The following is a 21,297-nucleotide window of genomic DNA, read 5'->3' as shown; positions in this document are numbered from 1 at the left end:
CAACTAAATTGGCGTTGTCGGCTTTGTTAATTAGTATCAAGTTTCAAACTCATCTATTCAGCACTTCGTTTTACCTTGCTAAAGTAAAACTTTGAATGTTAATACATACTGACATCTCGGATTTTTAAAATCCGCAAAACATGTTTATTAAACTATACACACAAAAGCAATAAGAACTCGAATGAATCTCTTTTTTGTAATGCATCTCCAAGTAGTAATGGTTGGGCACCAGCCCAGTCCTTTATCTTTTGTGGAGCAAAATATTTCAGTAGCGCTCGCAATGCCTGTTTACTCTCGGCTGCAAGCAAGTATTTTGATACTATATTTAAATTGATTTAATCTCTTTTTTGACTAACAGCTATTTTAATTGCCCATATGACCAATAAACGAATTGCATTTCGATGTACCGTAACCATGACTTTTAACTTCGATGAATATTAGAATATAAATATAAGTCGTAGAGTTGTTACTCAATATTTTTTGCAACCTCGAATCCGCGGAATTGCATTAGTATCTGTATTATTTATTACGTGAAGTGAGGGTATGGTTCCGGTAAATTACGTCACGCAAGATGTACTTTACGTTGCAAATATTGTTTTTCATTTGGAAATATGTACATTTTGTAACTATTGCTGTACAGGTAAAATGAGCAGTTAATGTATTTACTATTTTTTAGAATGCCCTCTATGTAAATATGATCGAATTTGCTACCAGATTCTCTATAAATACGTATCCGAATGCATTGATTAACAATGTATTCAGATACAAAACGCTAATGGTGTTTTAGCTCTTATTGGATATACGATGTTTACGCGCATGATTGGTTTCCACGCTATTTAACTTTATAGGGCTCGTATGACCAGAGCTTTGAGCGGTAGCGAACCCATTGAAAAAAAATGTAGAGCTTCTATGTGTCTATATTTTGCTTGGCACTTATAACTTATAGTGAATAATACTACCACAGTCCACAAGTATTATGTAAAGACTTGCTTTCTCTTCTCTATGTCCATTAGTGACACTTTATGCCACTAGGTCAAAATTTTGAAGACGCGACATAAACAGACATAGTTTAAATTGTCATCTGCTGTATAGCTTTCGATAAGCAAACTAAAAAAGCGAATGCCTATTAAGTCATTAATATCGTTGCTGATATTACGTCGACAATCGATTGCTACCTTATCTAGTAAGTCCCCTGTTCAAGGCTTGCGTTACACGCAGGCTCGGAATTTCCATTCACACAGAACAGCCGTTGAGTTGACCATCGAGAACTCGCCAACCGCGTATGTTTTGCAACAGGCAAAATAAATTGTGCCGTTCAGTTTAGCGCTAATGTGGCAGACAATGTATACGTATAATGTTGTATGATAGTGCGTACGTCATTTCGCCAGTTCATTGTTCGGCTGTGTTGGCACACGCTAATGTTGGCGGCCTAGCAACGTTGGCCACTTCCAATGTTCCATTCACCTCTCACCGGGCGTGAGCGGTGCCGCCGCTCCCAGGCTCCGACGTTCTACACTTTACCATAGCCTGTTACTTTTCTAAATTTGACATTACCGCAAGACCACCTTGATATACAACCTCGTGCCGCAACCCGCAGGTAATGTTTGCAAGCTTTTTGTACATAGTCCCATGTCATGTGTCACTGCTAATTGTGTCATTGACAAATTGGTTTGAGTGGCTGTGAGAAAAACAACACAAAAACGGGTTATTTACCGGTGTTCGCTTCCGATTTGTAACCACAATTTTCCTGCGAACTAAATATACATATACCATAATATTGACGTTTACGTGATTCATGCACGTATTGTATTGAAAATCTTCCTTATAGCGCCAGAGCGTTCTACAAAAAACAGGACATTGACTAGGGTAGCCGCTAACGAGAGCGTAAATAATTGATAACTTTAGCATGCACGTGGCCGATGAGGACGTCACAGTGGTGACATGGATCACGTGTCGCTGTCCGTTTGTTCATTGCTTGCCACGTGACCACACCAGATTATCTCCCCATATCGTCTGAATGCTGTTAAATAATGAGTTCATGTAGAACGAGCCGATAAAATTAATTATTGAGCATATGTGACCCGAACATTGGAACAATATCGGTAAATTTTTCTTTTATCTCTAGAATGCTTTTGGCCGCAATGCTCACGCTGTCTACATCATTCTCAGTTTATAACGAAAATCCAGAGCAAATATATACGGTCAGAATTTCGTCTGGGGAGTTAGCTCTATATCGGCCATATGAAACAAAACCGGGACTGTCTCGGGGGAAATCTAAGTCGGCAGGATACGAAATTGACAGTAAAACCTATGAGACGAAAAACTTATGACTTATCTTGTCAGACGTTAGTTGCGTTGTATAGAAATGTACCGTGTAACTGCGTCGGTTTACCCAGTCAAGAGGTGACGCGACGTGAGGGACGCATTCACTGCCTTTCACTTCCCGCTTTTGTCATAGCCGTTCTAGGCGTCGTAAAGGCAGACGGCCTTGTAGCTTGCGTGCCTTCTAGGCGTCCCTTCCCATCCTACATAGATTATTTACCAAACTGCATTCGAATATACACCCATCATCTAATAATAGCCTCATACCAAGATATCAGACATATGGACCGAATACACTCCTACTTAAACCAATTAGCCGTGACCGAAGTGATTGACGTTTTCAACAAAAATTGTCGGCACTAACACGTCTAGGTACTACACACAGGCAAACGGCTATAATTAGGGTATTGTAAAGCGCTTACATGACATCACTGGCCAGCAAAAAATAAACACCAATTACAACGTAGTGTTAATACAACAAGAAGCGGTGAGGGGACATTCGCATGTGTAGCCGGTGTTAGACTCCAGGGCCGTGTTAACCTTGGCTTTTGAGCGGTGACTTTCACGGTTAGACGGCCGCCATGTTACATAAGATGCGCGGGCACTCCGCAATCGACGCCTCGGCATCTGCTGTGACGACACCAATACTACTAACATTAAACCGGTTTCACGAACAATGCGTTAATATGAACGCTTGCAATGACATTCACTTTTGCCGATCTGTTTAAAGTGTACGGTCACTAATGTGTATGTATGTATGTTTTCCAGGTACAAGAGCGGGGTGCGCTCAGTGAGGGGCGGGGGCGGCGGCGGCGGCGGCGGCGCGGAGGAGGCGCGGCGCGGCGGCCTCAAGGCGCTGCCGAAGCGCGCCCGCACTCGCTGCAGGGGTATGAACATGGGGCAAAAGCTCTCCGGCGGTGTGAAGTCGGTGTCGCGCGAGTGCACGGCGCCGTTCAAGGCGGTGGTAGCACGCGAGCTGGCGCCTGAGCCGCCGCGACCCGCGCGTCTCGACGCGCTGCTCGACGCGCCGCCCGCGCATCCCGACCTGCAGATCAAGCACGCATGGAATCCAGATGACAGGTAAACAAACAACTCCTTGCCACAGGCAATCATAAATCCGCCGATAAAAATTAACAAATAGCTAACCACAAATTTGCATTGATAATTGTCATCGATTTATCCACAATGATAGTGTTTGATACATGCCGTAATGCCTTATTTTCGAAGTTCTGGTTGGTTATAATAATTTCTATAAGCCATATACTCCTATTATAAATAATTTCGCTACAAAAAATAAATCAATGCCATAAATTTTCAGGTCGTTAAACATATTCGTGAAAGAGGAGGACGCATTGACGTTCCACCGGCACCCCGTTGCGCAGAGCACGGACTGCATCCGCGGGCGCGTGGGGTACTCGCGCGGACTACACTGCTGGGAAGTGGTGTGGCCGGCAAGGCAACGCGGCACGCACGCTGTCGTCGGCGTCGCCACTGCGCACGCGCCGCTCCACTCCGTCGGCTACCAGAGCCTCGTCGGTGCCACCGACCAGAGCTGGGGGTGGGATTTAGGCAGAAATAAGGTAAGCCTTTAATTGCCGAGAGATATGCTTGTCGCTTTTTCCTTCACCAAAAGGTATGAAGCGCATCCATGACTCCTATAATCAGTTAACATGGAGTAGCATTCCGAGCTGGTTTTCTGACTTTTTGTTATAATAAATACAATTGACCTCTATGCACATCCACACAATACAAATAAATTGTTGGCGAAGTTGGAAAGAACTTGAAAAGCCTACACTGTTGCAAGTAGCAACTACGTCGCCTTCTCAGATAATGCTCAAATAATACACCAAATCTTTCTCATCCCACAGCTTCCCGGATTTTTTTAAGTCATAGATTCTATGTAGGTACAAGTCGAGTGCTTGTCTATTAGTTATAAAAGTTATAGAAACTGCACTCTGCAACCCTAACTATATAAACCCCAAAAGATCTACTGATTTCATACAGGTTATTCACTGATACTCAAAAACGTTGAATTGAACCTGCTGTCCAATGCTAACTTTTCTGATATACTTGCTCACTTTGACGAAATGGAAAATTCTTCAATTAGTGGCTCGGAATAACGTATAATTGATACGAAATATAATGACATTCTCTTTTCAGATATACCACAACGCCAAAGGCACAGGTAGCAGCGGAACGACGTACCCGGCGCTGCTCCGGCCCGACGAGCAGTTCCTCGTGCCCGACCGCCTGCTCGTCGTGCTCGACATGGACGAGGGCACGCTCGCCTTCTGCGCCGACGGGCGCTACCTCGGCGTCGCGGCGCGCGGCCTGCGCGGCAAGACGCTCTACCCCATCGTGTCCGCCGTGTGGGGCCACGCCGAGATCACGATGAAGTACATCGGCGGACTTGACCGTGAGTTTTCAACAGTCGACTGCCATCCAATGAGGGGCTCGTTTTATAAATTTAATTGGATCAATTCACTAATTCACTACAATCAATTAATAAGTTGAAATGTGTTTGACCAGTACCGTTAAAGAAGAATGAGCATGTGAAGGTTTTATTTAAAGTCTTATTTTTATGAGGATTTGAATTTCGATTACATTACGTGTAACGTAAGTACGTATTACTTATAATGGTATTGATCGGTACAGCGGAGCCGTTGCCGCTGATGGAACTGTGCCGGCGCGTGATCCGGCAGCGCGTGGGACGGCCGCGGTTGCGCGCGGCAGCGTCGCGGCTGGCGCTGCCGCCCGCGCTCACCGCCTACCTACTGTACCGCGCGCCCTAGCGCCGCCCGCGCCCCGCGCGCCCGCCGCGCGCCGCGCCCTCCGCGCACCCCGCGCCCGCCGCGCCCGCCGCGCCCGCCGCGCCCCCGGCGTCCTCTGCAGCCCCGCGCGCCGCGCCCCGCCGCCGCCGCCGCGCCGCCACCCGCAGCGCTGCGCCGACACCGAGCCGCGCCACGCGCGCAGCTCGCGCCCCGCCGCCGCCGCGCTGCAGGTCTGACTCCGCAACACAGACTATTAGTGCCGGTACGACTCGACTGGATTCAGTTGCCCGTGGACGCCGACGCCCGACGCTGGCGACCCTCGCCGCACGGTTCAGTCGGCGGCGCCGTGTGGTGTCGAAATGGCTCAACGAAATTATCGTTCCAGACTCGCTTCCGACCCGACCGGATTGATCTAGTTCTGAAGTGTACCAAATGTTTCATATTTGACGGGACGGCGCCAGTGTAGTTATCGTTGACTTTATAATTTCCATGTACCGAAACACACGTAGAGCACGCACATTCTCGAGAATAAACTGTTGATAAAAATCATTGGACGCAAAGTGCGGGGGTCGGTAATGCGGCGAGTGTGGCGCCACGCCGAGGACGGTGCGGATTGGAGTTCAATAAGTAATGGCGATCGAGTCGGAGGTCCGACTCGACGCGACCCTTTGCAATAACGGCACCGAAAACACAAAGAATAAAGCTTATCATTATAAGGTAAAATCCACAATGGATACGCGTTCTAGATAAAATTATTTTGACATACTACAAGGATTCCGTGTTTACCTTACTTTTATTTTAACATTATCTGTGATAATTATATTTTAATGACAAATTGAAATCAGCCCGTTACTGAATTCAATGCACACTGATCCGTTGTTTAGCTGCATCAATGACATGGAATACTTCTCGTCTCTTCAGACGACTCTCGCCGGTGTATCAACTCGGTCTTCAGTGTAAAGCTCACATAGATAGACGAGTATCTGTTATTCCGTTACCGATAAAATCATATTGTGGACATTTTATATACGATTTAATTGATAAGTTTAGATTGGGCATAGAACGATAGCCAATGCCTGTGTTAACATGGTTCAAATATATGAAATCCGTACGTGTGAAGCCATATTGATCTCTTAAAATATACAGTCTCTGTTTCAACTAAACTTTTAGTTACAGCAAAGATAGGTATTTACTTGTTAAGAAATAATTAAGAAGGAACAACTGAAGTTATGGAAAATCACGAGCCTCAACAGGTTACTAATCACTATAGAGTTATGTGATTGTTATATAAAATAGAATAAGGGCGCAGACTCGCCCGCTAGGCCAGTGTATCGTTGGCAATCTTACGTACTATTTTATAGCTCATTAAGCGACTGGTTTATTTTTTAGTTTAATAACCTTAATTCCTATTGTAAAAACGTGTGAGTGTGAAATGTATATAATGTCTATTATACGCATCGCAACCACGAACGTGTAGAGTGAACGTGTCACTTGGGATGGTTAGCTGTACATCCCAAAAAATATTTTTATTTACGTGTAGCGTATTTAGAACGAAATTATTATTACGAATCGATGTCTCCACAGCGTCTTCGTTTGCGTATAAATTAGAATTTAAGTGTAAATTGCAACTAAATAAAACGAGTATAGTATTTTCAAAGCACTGTACTAAACGATTATCAAGCCATTGATCCAAATTAGTTGTAAACCTTTAAAAAAATGTGTAAGTACTTCCATTTTAATAAGATTTTTCATAATGTAGATTGTACGGCAAAGTAGATGTCCCACGTGGAAGCTCACTGTTATCGGTGTCTGTATTCACATGCCTCTATCTTCAAACCTTCTATATACTGCAGTCCATGTTACGCGCTTTTAGTTTTGTGACGTCGCGGGGAGCTGTGTTGTTTTTATTTGCGGAAGAGTACCATGTGAATATTGACACACCGTGAGAATGACTATGATAAACTGCCAAATGCGACGTGTGTGAATGTGTAGCGGATTGTGTGTGTGTGTGTGTGTGTGTGTGTGTGTGTGCGCGTGAGTGTACGTGTAGTTGTGTGCGTGTGCGCGTGAACGAGCGACGAATGAACGGAACGCGTGTTTGTGTCACGTATGTTGGATCCTTTTTCGTTGTATAAGAGATGTAATCATGATAATATAAATACACCAATGTCGATGTATCGTTGATCCTACCTTTCACAGTAAATCCCTGTAAAAGACCAATGCTGAGAAATTTTATATATTTCTTTTAACCTTCATATTGTTTTTTCCACATTTCTGTAATCCTGATATTTAGGGGTTTACTGTGAAGGATCTCAAATAATTTATAGTGGAAATAATCATTTCAAATTTACAAAACTGTCAAATTTTAGTCCTGTAAATATAAAAAAATATCATTTTTCGCGGTGTTTAATGACTTTATTATAAGTGGAAATGCATTTTAGTTTTTTAAGTTGTAGGCAATATTTTTAAATTGTCATTTCTAACAGATAACTGCAAATGACCGTCGAATCTCTTAGATTGAATGATTAAAAAAAAAATAGGAAAATCGATTGGAATATAACTGGTTAAGAAAATAATAAATGATATGAATTAAAAAATTGTTTATTTCTGGTATTCAGGTGTTCTTTTTGGTATTTTTAAGATAATTTTGAGTATTACATATTTTGTGGACGGACATTTCTATACACAATACATACACACACAGAAATTACAAATCAAATCATATTAACACATAAAAATGGCAAGAAGAGAATAAGTACAGAGAAATGTAGCTATAAATACTGAAGGTTGTTATGACACTAAACAGTAACCTCAGTACCAAAATAACAGATTATTATGAGAATTAAAAATTCTTAATTTCGATTTGCATACAAAGAAAAGATTTATCGATTTTTATTACATTTATTATAAATTCAAAACATCAACCACGCAATGTCACTTCAATAAAAAATCTAGTAAAAAGCACAATCGAGTGGCTATCGAAAACGCCGACAGTATGTTTATAATTGTATGCAATTGATAATTTTTATTGAAGCTTAAATCCAGACGAGATAAAGTCATTAAAAAAAAATATCCGCGACAACCACTCATCATAACTAGTTATAGAATAGTGCTGAGGCAAGGGAAAATAGTGCTAATTAACTTCATTCCCAAATAATTACATTTAAGTACTTAATACAAAATAAAATAATGTAATATTTGTTTATTTTCAATGCCGCCGCCTCCATGGTGTAGCTTTCTAAAGTAATGCTATACTAAATAAAAGATTTAAGTAAAGTATGTACCGAACTGTTTCTATTATTTTCTAAATCCGATATAATATTATCCAAGTATTAAGTACAATTAACTAAAAAAATCATTTTTCTTGAGCCATTCCCCACGTCTGTTTACATTATACATCTTTCAAAACCGTCTTATTTAGTCTTAAGATTCATACCTGTCTATTGTGGAAGCGTTGTCACATGTTGCGCTACAATACACGGTATACTTTGTAATATTTAGGATGAGCCCTATCTAATTGGGGTCTTAATCTCTATGCCACACGTTATTTTGATAGTGTGTAACAGGAACGTAACGCACCGTATCTTGTTTAAGACAAAATAAATGGTGAACAGAATATCATTCTACACTAATTTCATAAAAGATAACGTAACACGGCCGTATTACGAGTTCACACTTTCATAGAGAATAAGGCCTCTTTCTTTGAAATCACGCCTATAAAATTTTATATTCTTGGATCGTATAATGTACGCAAAAAATATAATATTTTATTGGTGCAACTGTAGTAATAGTAACGTTCCTTACTATCGATTATAAGTTATTGATTTAGCAAAAGAATAAATCGAATAGAAATAATTATTTTAAATAAAAATTAATCTGTACAGTCATTATTAAATAAATAAAAATATGCAACATATCACTACTGGTTAATTTCTTTGAAATATTATTAGTTCCCTACTATTAATTATAATCAACCCAAAAATGTTTTAATCGATAACAATTTGTAATAATAATCGATACTAATAGTCTATTTTCAACATGTTCCAACTCACATTACTTTGACAACTGTCACAGTGCTCGTCCTGAATTTTACAAAGTATAGTACTCAACCTAACAAAGAAGCAAATAAAATAATGAATTTAAAATACACCTCAATGGGTTGACAGACAGTATAAAGACAAAAACAATTACCAATAATACGTACCAGACATGGGAATTTGTAAATTATAAATAGTTTCTAGCTTAATCACAAAGAGTATGATGTTCTAACACAGTCTCATCGCTTATAATAATGGTGGCGTCTTCGCCGAAGTCTTGCGGCAAGTCGATCTGCGCTGTCAACTCTTGAAGCCCGCCAATGAGTTCGTGCAGTGACGACTGCAAAAACAATATAATTAAATAATTGTAACAATCAGTGGCGAAAGGTGAATTTTTCCAAAAGGGAACCCGACAACATATACATACTAATACATGAATGCGGTCTGTAAATCGTTCTAATGATAATAAGTTTCTACACAAAGTGAAGCCGGCAGTAATCTGGTTATATGGACCCTTCGCCACTGCAAATAGTATGCAAAAAGGATATAAATGTTTATTATATAATTTTTGGTCAAGCTTAGTGTATAAATTCACAGAATTGGTTTCCTCATAATTTTACTTATATACTAGTATCCTGACATGTTTTATTGTAACAAGTGCATATTCTGTATCTGTTGTATATAAGTTCCATAAAAATGTATAGAAATAAAATATATTACACTCACTTTGGTTTCCTTGAAATCTTTCAAGTAGTTATCCAAAGCCGTATCTTCTCCGTCAAACTTTTCAGCCAGCACTCTCAAGTGTTCAGGGAGTAAAGTTGTATCTATTTCGCCATTAGATTCATTCCCAACAATTCTAAAAAAAAAAAACGCTTTTATATTTCCATGTTATAAGATACAGTGTAATGTCGCATGTTACTCAAAGCTTTTTTTGTCTTAATATATCTATTCTGTGACAGCTATAATATTATTCTTATATTTAAGTTTTTATGCATGCTGCAATGATTTTAGTATTGGTCTTTATTTAGTTGCTGTATATTTGCCTTTTACAAATTTGGATGGAGTCAGTATAAAGTATGTATTTATTATATCCAGTCAAATCATTAGTGAATAATGTAAATTATTGTTAAATTATTTTCCGCATAATTAATAGTAACAACAATAACTAGCAATTATTTTTTATCGATTTATGAAGTGGAATATTGATTATAATCTATAACTGTATAATATACCTGAGTATCCTGCGCCGCGTGAACTCTGAGCCGGTGAGCACGGTGACGGTGGCGAGCGCCGACACGTGCGCAGCGCGCGCGCGGCGTTCGATGGCCGCCCACGGCAGCGACACCGACACCGCGTGACGCGCGCGCGCGCACACCACGCGCCGCGCGCCCGACACCACGCAGCCGCGCGCCGCCGCGGCGTATTGCACTGCAACCGCAATGCACTCATTTTTTATCACCAACGCTCATACTAACGATTAACGATTAATATTTTTAGCTTTCCAGTCTACATTATGCATAACGTAAATGGGGCATAGAGCTAAAATAAGTCCAAATCGAAAGCAGTGTAACTCACGGTTGAAGCGCACGTGGGCACAGAGGAAGGCGGGCGTGGCGGCGCGGTTGTACAGCTCGAGCTGCAGCGGCGCCCGCGCCAGCGCGCGCACCAGCGCCGTGTCGCCGTACGTCACCAGCCCCGACCACTTCAGCGACGACCCGCCTTCGCACCCGTACAGACTTATCTGCAAACATCAATATCTCATACCATAAGAATAACAATGATTTTATGATAATAATTGTGACGTGACGAACATTTTTACTTTAAAAAACAAAGCATGATATAAAAGAGTTGTTTGTCATCAACTCTCGTATCATTCAGTAAACTCTAGATAGTCCTTAATCTATGTATGAAACTATTATAATCTGGATAATATCTCTATGAAATAAATTGCACATTTTTAAACAAAACTGCTTCCAATTTTAAAAATACTATAACAATAAATATCCTGTATAGTTTTCAATACCCTATAACACATAGGCTTATTGTCATGATCCGTATTTTTCATTATTATAAAGTTTTTAGTAATTTACAAATTTGTATAATGTATATTGATCACCAAATCATTTCACGAATGACCACATACTACATGCAAATGTACATCATTGTTATAACTTTGAAATATAAGTTCACCTTATAAATTAATGCTACACTTTCAATTCCATGTTATCCCTTGTATTTGTTAGCAATAGAGCTCTTCTGAAGGCGTAAATGTATTATTATATGTAATATAAAAATATATCTACTAACCTTTCTCGAAAAATCACTGTTCTTATCGTATACCAAATGTAAAGTGGCAGACTGAGGATAATGACATGTCGGCGAGAAAATAATCGGCAGAGGTCTACACTCGTTGGGCCCGAACGCGAGACTATAGATGCCCCTTGATTCGCCGCCCGGCAGATCTACTGAAAACCCTTCGCCGACGATCTGACACCTTATGTGGACCTTTTTATTCATGGAGTTCTTCAAACTAAGCTCTTTCCTCCCAGATCGCACCCAAGACATAATGTGATAATTAGTTTTTATGGGAAATATCTTCTTTTCCATTCCACCAAATATACTCAAAGAGGTTTTGTTTCCTGAACCGGTCTCTTCGAAAACCAACGACCTGTAAGGATAACGTTATTTTGTTCATAAAACCTTATACTCTTGTACACAGCAGAAGCGAAAATTATGCAATGAGCTATGTTATCAAAAATTACATTCTTACAAATTAAATTCTAATATACTTACATAAACCTATATAATAGTAGTGTAGACTCCTAATTATGAAGTAAGTAATATCAGCTTTACTTACGCTTCTTGAACATTGTCTTCGGGTCCCAAGTAACTTAATTGAATGTCTTTTGTACATCCAGGGCGAATTTCAAACTTAGATGGCGCCACTTTGAAAGGGAAGTAATCTTCCGAGTGACTTTGTATTTTAACAACCCATACGCCTGTTATCGTACCCTTGTTCGCCAAAGTTATTGTTGACGGCTCTGAAAAGGAATTGAATCGTATATAAATAAAGATTAGGAAAGTATTAAAATGAATGATTATCTTAAAATGATTTATACCTTTTGTTATATGCAGTTGGTTGGATTGACTTGTCATGACGAGATTAACAGACCCTACAACGCCTGTTAGCTCGATTTTCCTTAAGAGTGTGTTTACACCCATCAGTTTCACAACAAGCGTTCCATTTAATGTTAGTAACGAGTTTCCATCTGCAACACCAATAACGGTTACAAAAAAATTACAATCAATTTAAACTGTCAGTTCGGTTAGACAATACTCACCAACATTCAAATCAGACAATTTCGGCGGATTGAATTTGATTGTAACCCTAATAGCGTTGCCGCTGCTCAATCTACACAGTTGTCTGTTCATCATTTTGTTCTTAGCTTTACTTGTGCCATCTTCAGTCGAACCTTGTCGGTCCATCAATATTTTATTGATATCGCCCCTTTTTATTTCCTGAACATTTTTAATGGTAAACACAGTATCACCCTCCACTATCAACAATTCTAACTGTAAATCTACGGGAGAATCACTTAGCAGAACAAATGATTTGATTAGCGTAGTTTTCTCCTGTATCGGTGGATAGCATATCTTATTGACTCCGTCGCATGACATTGCCTGAACGACGGGCATTTTTATATTAACGTCTACGGTCCCCTTTTGTTCCAAATCGCAGTCGATTGAAGCATCTTTCAAGAGTATTGTGAAAGGCAGCGATGCGTTGATTTCGAAGTTCGATGTGAGATAAGCGGTAAATTGTTCAGTCTTTCCCGGAGACAGCAGTATTGGCTGTCTAGGCAACTCCATCGTGAAATCTTTGCCTTCATTAGGAAAATTATCAAACTGCAATTTACCCGTGAGCCAACTTTCCGTCAGAGTCGTGACTGCTATGTTTATTGCGCAACTCACACCTAAAAAGAAATTACTATTCAACTTTCAAATTTACAGCATAGGTAATAAATAAATTAAAATCAAGTTATAATCGTTGGAAATAGGAAATAATAAAAAGCATAAAACAATAAAACAAACGCTCAAACTATAGTTGATGTACTTAATAATCGAAATGTCATTTGTAAGCAAGCAAAAATCAGTCTTCTAATTGGTTCAGAATTACGATGGATCGTAAAATCGATTGGGATCGTTTATTGAAAACGGCAGTTAGTGACTACTTAATATTATAATAAAAATACAGTTTACATACCTACAAATCCCTCGACAGCTGAGGTAATAATATCTGCCCATTGTTCTGAAACAATACCTTTTTATCAAAATATTTATCTAAAAATGGCAACCATGAAAATAATTTTAACACACCCCCACATTAGTAGCAAACGCTAATGGTATTAATATATTATTAGAGGAAGTAAGTCAAAATGTTAGGCGGAAACGCTCCCGTGTTAGCTAATAAAGCGAGGCCCACAAACCTTTAACCAAGCCTTCTCGTTTAAAACTCTTTTGTTGTAACACCTCGCGCCAATCTACAGACTTATCTAATTCTCTATACACAGTATTTGGGGAAGGTACATGTGATGTTTTAGCCTCGCCTGAAATCATTTCAACTAACGATCATATTGACTATAAACATACACAATAATAAACAAATGTTTTGCTTTAAACAATACAAATCATAAATGTTACGCGAGACGTACAGTATATCTGTTTGAATAATAAAAACAGAAAAGATATAAGTATTATTTTATCTCGGGACACCAGGAAATAGACAAATACCGAAATAAGCCCAGAGCATAATTCCTAGTAAGAAAAACAGTTCTACAACTGCCCAAGCACAATTATTATTGAGCTTGCTTTTAGGCTTACTTATTAGGGATAGAATTTCATTATAAAAAAAATTGAAATCCTAGATACAAACGAGCGAACTAAGCCCGATAAAATATGTAACATCCTCCTCCATTAAGTTTTAAGTTACCACATTAATATTGTCCTTCTAATCATTATTTTTGATTGTGCTTACCTTTACTAGTGTGCAAAGGGCTATCTCCAGATTTAAAACTGTGGAAATTCTCCTGCACAGTACTAAGAGTCGACTGGCTTTTACTCGACGGTGAACGAGACCTCGTCGACCGTTTAACATCTTCCGTTTTAAAATCGTCTCTTTTAGGTGAATGATGAGTTACTATCAGTTGCGGCATTTCATTAATTCTCAGTTTATCCATTGATATAACAGTGTCTACGGTGCCAGTGGTACTCGCTGTCTCAGTTCTTTTCGTATCTTTCAAATAAGACACTAAATTGTCTTCATTAACAGCCTGGTTGTTTAAATGTACTTCTGCGAGAGGTGATTTTTTTTGTTTCTTTTGATTATTTAACAATAAACCAGCTACACTTACGTTTGATTGTTTACCTGCAATCACATAGGGTTTTGGATCGACTATTTTTTGAGACTGGCTATGGTAAAAAACGTTCTAACATAAATTTCTGACGCAATAAGTTTATTTTAATAGCATTACACCGAATCTACTATAAGTCACTTTTATTTACCTTTAAAAAAAATTGATGTTATACATACCTAAGTAATCCGCAATTTTTGAAATACTCAATGAGCTATTCTCATGATCTTCAGAGTCATCAGTATACGGTCTTAGAGAAGCATGAAAATTTTTCAACAAAATATCTGTGGGTTTCGTGGTTGAATTCATTAATTTATTGCTTTTCATAAAAGCGGAAAAACTTTGTTCCAACTTCGACTGATTTTGTTTTAAGAACTGATTCTGTTTATTTATTGCAGATTCCTGGTTTTTGATGTCTTTATTTATTACTTCATTATCTATCTTACTTGTAGAGTTGAATTGTGGTTTATCACATAACTTTTCTGTGGCATTATTGAGGTTTTGAGTTTTTTCGTGGATAATGTTAGTGGCGCGAGGTTGCCGCACTGGTACACTGTCCAATGATGGGTCTAAATTGAAACTTTGTGCCGCATTTATATCTGAAGATTTTGCTGATACTGAAAGAGTAACAAAGATGGATGTCTTAACAAAAATGTATTTTATTTGTTATAACGACGGAAAGCCTATAAATTTTCTTTACATTCTAAAATTGAAAATTAAATAATTAAAATCTGCAGAACAAATGTCTCACCTTCAGTAATACTTGGTAACATCATAGATTTGTTAGGACTGTTGGTGTGTGCAAGCATGTTCCCAAACTCAGGACATTTACTCTTGAAATAAGCACCAACAGACAATGAAGATGCATTTGTTCTGAAAGTGATAAGTATTTTTATCAATATAGAAACATAATTTTATCATAGATGTATTATAGTTTAAAGGTTAATTAATATCGATAAAATCCTATATTGAATACTTGGCGTATTTTAGTCATTGAACTTTTTATTCCTTTAGAAATTGTTATGTCATTGGCAACCATATCACAGGTACCACTGCACTTCAGAATGACCTAGAAGATTGGCAACAAATAGTTACAAAGCATAGACTTACGGTGTTATTTCACCAAGTGTGTTAGTTGGTTGGAAAGGAAAAACACCCTCTCTCCTTATCAGAGATTCTTCATCAGCAGACAAGTCCCTCTGAAATTAGTTAATCAAAAATGTAACAATTTAACTGAAAAAAGCACTGCTCAGAACTACTGTACCGGTCAGCATAAGCTGAGCTGTTTCCTTTTGCCTTTAAAATTATAAAATTTTACTGTACTTTATAATAATAGCTGTAACTAGATAATAAGGCAATAAACAGATTTTTTATTTTATTATTTTTTTTATTTTAAGAACCAAGCCTGGTCATAATACATATTATGTTGTATTATGACCAGATATCATGACCATAATAAGTATGTCATAATACATTGACTACAGATAATGTAACAGTTTTGTTTATTTAGGCCCATATACATACATCATTTTTGGCCCCACAGTCAATGTGTTAAAATTAATAAATTTTTTTTGATAAATTTCACCTTAGAATGAAAAGAATAATTCGTAGCAATTGAGTTTCTCATAACTTCTTTTACTTGTAACGTCTGCTTATCTAACTTATTCTTCAGATCACCAATATCATAACGATCCATAGACATTGTTTTACGGTTGGTGTCTTCAGTACCCGTGGATCTTCCTGTCAGTTCGTTAGGATTAAATATGGCCTGAAAATATATGGGATATATTTATAGGTTTTCAATTTCTTTATTATTAACAAAAAATCCTTAAGTTGAAGGTATCATATACATCAATAGGTATTTATATCAAAATATAGAAGTAAATAGGCCAAAGCTAGAAGGATTACTAATGAGCAATGGTAATAAACTTCAAACCAATACTTACAGATTTACTAATTGATGAACCACCCTGACCTGATTCACCAAAACCTGTAAAGTAATAATGGAAAATTGATCTCTTAAGGTGGTAGCTCAAGGTCCATTTTCATACATTTTGTTAAAATATCGTCATATTAAATTTTAAAGGCCGAAATATCCATGATTATTAATTATTTTTACGTTTTTCTTTCAACTGCGAGAACTAATCACTAACTAGACGTGAATTTAAATTCTTTATTTGCCAATACTTGTTTAGTTACCCAGATTAAAGCCGAAACAAAATGTATGAAAATGGACCTTGAGCTACCACCTTAATATAAGCATAAAATTTATTTCCCTCCACACAAACAAATACTAAAACCTTATATTTTTCAATATATTTCAAATCAGTCTAATAAATATTTCATGCATAGGTAATAAATTAATGCCTTAAATCTCGCTGTGAAAATAACTAAAGGCTATCAACAGCTAAGTTAGTGAAGAAAGAAAAATTCATCCCCATTATAATTATTGCTTAGAAAGTTTTACTTACCCTCCACTCTTTCCAAATCCAAAATGCTTGATGAAGATTCGGCGTACGTCGGTTTATTTTCTACGATCTCATATGTAATGCTGAAAGAAAAAATACATTGCTTTCGAATTCACTACCCCCTTTATTGTTAGAAAAAGTACTCGTAAATCTACACTGAAAATACGCTAGGTTTACTTTCAGACTAGATATAGTATAATTTACCTAAGTCTATACTCTGCAAACCTGGATTGTACAAACATACCTCTTATGTTCTTCCTCATCGAAATCTCGTCGTCTCTGTGCTTTAGCTGCTTGAAACGATCTATCTTCAGCTAAATGTATAAGTTTTAGTATTTTATTGGGAGTCATCATGGGATTATCCATTTTTACATATGAAACACGCTCCGCAATCCACTTTTTAGCAATATATAAATACAAGTATAACGAATAACAATTACAACAATAAACAGTTTCTACTTCCGAAGATGTTTTCGTTATTTTCAAATGCACTTTTTTAAACTGACAGAAAAGTAGAGATGTCCCGATGCTCGTTCGAGATGAAAATTTATCTTTTTTAAATCGAATAGTGAAACTTTTTGTTAGTGGGACATTTAGATTCTTTTTATTGATTTATACGGGCTAACATAGCCAACGTGTATTAAAATTTTGTAACGAAAGTTACGTTTGTGTAACGTAAGTTCAGAAAATAATATAAGGATGTAATATCTCTGAAAAACAGCACTAACGCCATTAACTCTGATTTTTGACCGCGTTCTAATTGTTCGTTCTGAGCTAGATATTATAGTAATTATTTATAAACCTGACATACATTTTTAGAACAAATAATAAAGAAAAATGGAGCAATTCTCTTGCGGCTAGAGCAAGAAGATAGCTCCCCGATTTAATCGAAAGAAAATTAAAACTGTCTCTAAATAGACTACAGTATTTCACTTGTACCTGTGACGTTATCCTAGTCGAAACTGTCGTAGGTTTGATCCCACAAAGAAAATATAACACTATGTAAATCGCATAAGAATAAGTACTTAGATAAAAAATGTATACTACGATGACCCCAAGAATAGCTTTTTTATATATACAGACACGGCAAAGTTACACTACTGGACCTGGTGGTAAGTGAAGTTGAGTCCAATAGAGTGTCGACTGTCCAGAGTTGATTACCCCTTAACAGTCGACACAATGATTCAGACCTGTTAGAAATGGATAGCCATTTCCAACTGGCCGGCATCATTGTGTTCTTTCCGAAGTAAGTATATTATTTTTTCAGTAGCCTTTCCCATGACGTCATAAAGAGCGAGCACATAATGCACAAATTCCAGATTCCAGCCTGATATTGTCCAGAAAAATCAATAAGTATATATAAGTTCTTAATATTTTGCCCGACCCGGAATTCGAACCGGACACTACAGACTGGTAGGTATACCGCGTATGCGATGCAAGTAGGTAGTCATCATACTGTCACCGAAGTAACATACATAAGAAACATAATTCTTGATGATTAAAAGCAGTGTAATCATTTCATCATGATAGAAAAGTAAGTAAATCTATCTATACATATTATAAAACAGTCCTCTTTCCTGTCCGTCTGTATGTTATCGATTTTTTCAAAATCTACTGAACAGATTTTGATGAAATTTGGTATGGACATTTGTTTAAGACCGCGGGAAGGTTATGGCTATCCCGGGAAAATATAAGGCGGGACCTTTATCACGGAAAACTCCTGCACGCCGGCGAAACCCCGAGCAAAAGCTAGTATTATAATGTAGATAGTAAATACTTCATGTAGTATGGAAATGCAATATACACCGTGATTTTATAGTCGTTTTGGAACCGACAATTTTTAATTCTGATTCGTTAACAGAGTTAAAAAATACCAGTCTAATAAAGTACAAATATTTTTTTATAAACATTAAAATGAATATTTACGAATAATAAATGAAAACTCGTGGTAATGCAACTGAATCTCACGTACTACTACGATCACTACCATTGGTGCCATTCATAACTATAAATAATTGTCGCGACGTTACTATCAATTTCAAATTCGTACGAGTGAAAAATAATATCAAAAGCTTTTTTTTTATTATCAACAGTACAATTAATTCACTATTTGTTTTTAGTCCTACAAATTGTTCTAAGTAACCACATTTTGGTTCCAAAACGACTATTAAATCACAGTGTATTATTAGTAAAGTTTTGGTATGTCCTTGGCAAGACCACATTAGTTGTACCTATTATTATTAATATTGACCTTAAAAACTTTAAATGTATTTATACTTTTATGCTGTTTTAAGGCAGTGTTTATGTTAAGGGTAAATAAACAAGACAAAATATTATGTTAGGCAGATAAAAGTAATTTATTTTTCCAAGTGTGCATCTACAGCAATAAAATACCCCCAATCAAATTATAAATGATTATTTAACTTGAGTTTGGTCCTGTGAGCGGCAATGCATTTATTTCTTTATTAAGCCTGATCTGCTCATTTATTGCTCTCCATGCATCTTCTTTTTCTTTTTTAGTTATGGGACGCTTCTTTTGCTTAGCAGCTACCATCTTTTTATAAATATCTATACACTCCATATCCACTTGGTCAAGTTGTTTTTTCAAATTCAATCTTATCATTTCTTGTTTACACAGTCCTATAAGGTTCTTAAGGTTGCGGCAATTCTCTTTTCGCACAGCGGTCAATTCAGTCTGGCATTTTTTTATTTCAGCTAATATTTCATCATCAGCAGGGTTTGTAAGAGGAGGTAAATCTTCAGGATCAAGAATGCCTTGTTCTACCAATTCTTTCCTAAGACATTTCTCCAGTGTAAGAGAATTTTTGTAGCTATTTTTAGTGTTTGTGGCTTGTTTTACTTTTATATCAGGCACTTCATATGGCATAACATTTTCCTCCATCAATGCAGACACAAGCCTCTGTGTCAGTGGGCCAGTAATCATATTCTCACTAGACTTTTCAAACTTCTTACGAATGCTAGATGTTTCTGGAGACATTGATGATTTCTGTTTATTTGGATTTGATGCATTCTGATCTTCAGCAAGATGCTCATCTGCCCAAACTTCAGAGTAATGTTTTCCAAGTGGCGGTATTGGAGGCAGTGTTGTGTTACTACTCTGAGCCAATAAAGATTCCAGAAACTTGATATCATCCAAAGTAACAGGAGCACAATATGGGTCAACTGAGTTCCAGAATTTGTATGGAATATTATTTTTGGGCAATGCAAACTGAGATAATTCCAGCTTGACAGAATTGTCTGAATTAACAAGATCATTTGAATAATTGTGAGACCCTGATGATGGTGTGGAGAAGTTTTTAATTTTAGGAATTTTGGGTTGATTCGACAACTTGGTATAGTCTTTAGTCTTGACTAGTTTGTCATCTTGGAATTTCCTTTTAACGGGGTATTGCAGTTGTTTGCCTGCTGCTTTGCCTTTTTTTTCTCGTTTTGATTCGTTGGAATCAATGTTGTCAATTTCCGACTGGAAGTATCGTATACGAAGGGCAGTGTTGCAAAGCAATGATTCTAATTCCAGCTGTAGTCCATCTAACTCATCCATTCCGATAGGCTCGTCAGCTGAACGTGCCGCCACAGCCGTGAATCGCGGTAAATGTACAGCATTATCCTGAGTCTTTATGTAAGGAATCGGGCACGGCTCCACCTTCACCTTCGCGACAGAGACTGCACCCGGGATTTTAGCAGGTTTAGTGTATGGCGATATTCCAGGACTTGAAGGTTTTCCATTGTCGTGGCCTTTACTAGCAAGTCTGCCCTTGCTGTTATGATGCATTCTCTTTCCCATCATCTTGAACAACTCAAATCGCCCGCGAAAACTATAGGTACTGTCCTACATAAATACATACAAACGCATATCACTAGTCCCTACATTTGGTACTCCAAAGCAACTTACAACAAACAATCTTCAACATATTAACCAATTATGTATTTTAACAAAATATTTTTCTATTTACTTAGTTGAGTAATGTATAAAAAAAATAAAAGAAATTGACAAACACAATCAATCAAATTGACAAAATCAACAGCAAATTATCACCACGACAAAATGGCGACATTGTCAGTGTTACCACAAAAAATTATTGTGCTAAAATTGCTATTATTGTTGTAAACGTTCACCTATTATATAGGTTTCGTTTTCATTCATAAATTATTACAAGACAATTCTTTTTGACTGCATTGACGTTGTGTTTATTTTCAATAATACAATCTAAATGAAAAATTATACTGAAATAAAACAACTTTTTGATTTTCTTAATAAAAATAA

The 21,297-nt window shown here is 37.5% G+C and overlaps 3 protein-coding genes across 7 annotated transcripts in view; 1 reads left to right on the top strand and 2 right to left on the bottom strand.

Moving 5' to 3' along the window:
- The window catches only part of LOC115440243 (protein gustavus), a 55,478-nt gene extending 50,314 nt beyond the window's left edge, over positions 1 to 5,164 (top strand). For all 4 annotated transcript variants that reach the window (XM_030164469.2, XM_030164467.2, XM_030164470.2 and 1 more), the window contains exons 2-5: positions 3,091 to 3,402; positions 3,641 to 3,902; positions 4,483 to 4,738; positions 4,978 to 5,164. In XM_030164469.2, coding sequence (XP_030020329.1) covers positions 3,212 to 3,402; positions 3,641 to 3,902; positions 4,483 to 4,738; positions 4,978 to 5,114 — 846 coding nt within the window. In that variant the 5' untranslated portion in view covers positions 3,091 to 3,211 and the 3' untranslated portion in view covers positions 5,115 to 5,164. The remainder of the gene's footprint in view (positions 1 to 3,090; positions 3,403 to 3,640; positions 3,903 to 4,482; positions 4,739 to 4,977) is intronic.
- A 2,514-nt stretch (positions 5,165 to 7,678) lies between these two features.
- On the bottom strand, positions 7,679 to 17,528 carry LOC115440242. Of its 2 annotated transcripts, XM_030164465.2 has the most exons (18): positions 17,257 to 17,528; positions 17,016 to 17,095; positions 16,491 to 16,534; positions 16,130 to 16,312; positions 15,655 to 15,743; positions 15,296 to 15,417; positions 14,724 to 15,161; positions 14,169 to 14,558; positions 13,621 to 13,740; positions 13,398 to 13,442; positions 12,475 to 13,107; positions 12,253 to 12,402; positions 11,991 to 12,174; positions 11,441 to 11,801; positions 10,709 to 10,874; positions 10,366 to 10,561; positions 9,857 to 9,989; positions 7,679 to 9,470 (listed from the first exon to the last, which is right to left on the bottom strand). In XM_030164465.2, the coding sequence occupies exons 1-18, from the start codon at positions 17,376 to 17,378 to the stop codon at positions 9,336 to 9,338; spliced, it is 3,591 nt and encodes a 1,196-aa protein (XP_030020325.2). In that variant the 5' UTR covers positions 17,379 to 17,528; the 3' UTR covers positions 7,679 to 9,335. The 2 variants fall into 2 exon arrangements, with proteins under 2 accessions (XP_030020325.2, XP_030020326.2); XM_030164466.2 differs by lacking the exon at positions 13,621 to 13,740.
- Positions 17,529 to 19,343: 1,815 nt separating this feature from the next.
- LOC115440238 (transcriptional adapter 3) lies at positions 19,344 to 21,096 on the bottom strand. Its single transcript, XM_030164455.2, has one exon. It carries the CDS (start codon positions 20,818 to 20,820, stop codon positions 19,432 to 19,434), a length of 1,389 nt encoding a protein of 462 aa, XP_030020315.1. The 5' UTR covers positions 20,821 to 21,096; the 3' UTR covers positions 19,344 to 19,431.
- Between the last annotated feature and the right edge of the window lie 201 nt (positions 21,097 to 21,297).

This window comes from Manduca sexta, chromosome 10 (genome assembly GCF_014839805.1).
Source record: "Manduca sexta isolate Smith_Timp_Sample1 chromosome 10, JHU_Msex_v1.0, whole genome shotgun sequence".
Taxonomy (NCBI): domain Eukaryota; kingdom Metazoa; phylum Arthropoda; class Insecta; order Lepidoptera; family Sphingidae; genus Manduca; species Manduca sexta.
The sequence above is the reverse complement of the archived record's forward strand: the minus strand, read 5'-3'. Positions and strand labels throughout refer to the sequence as shown.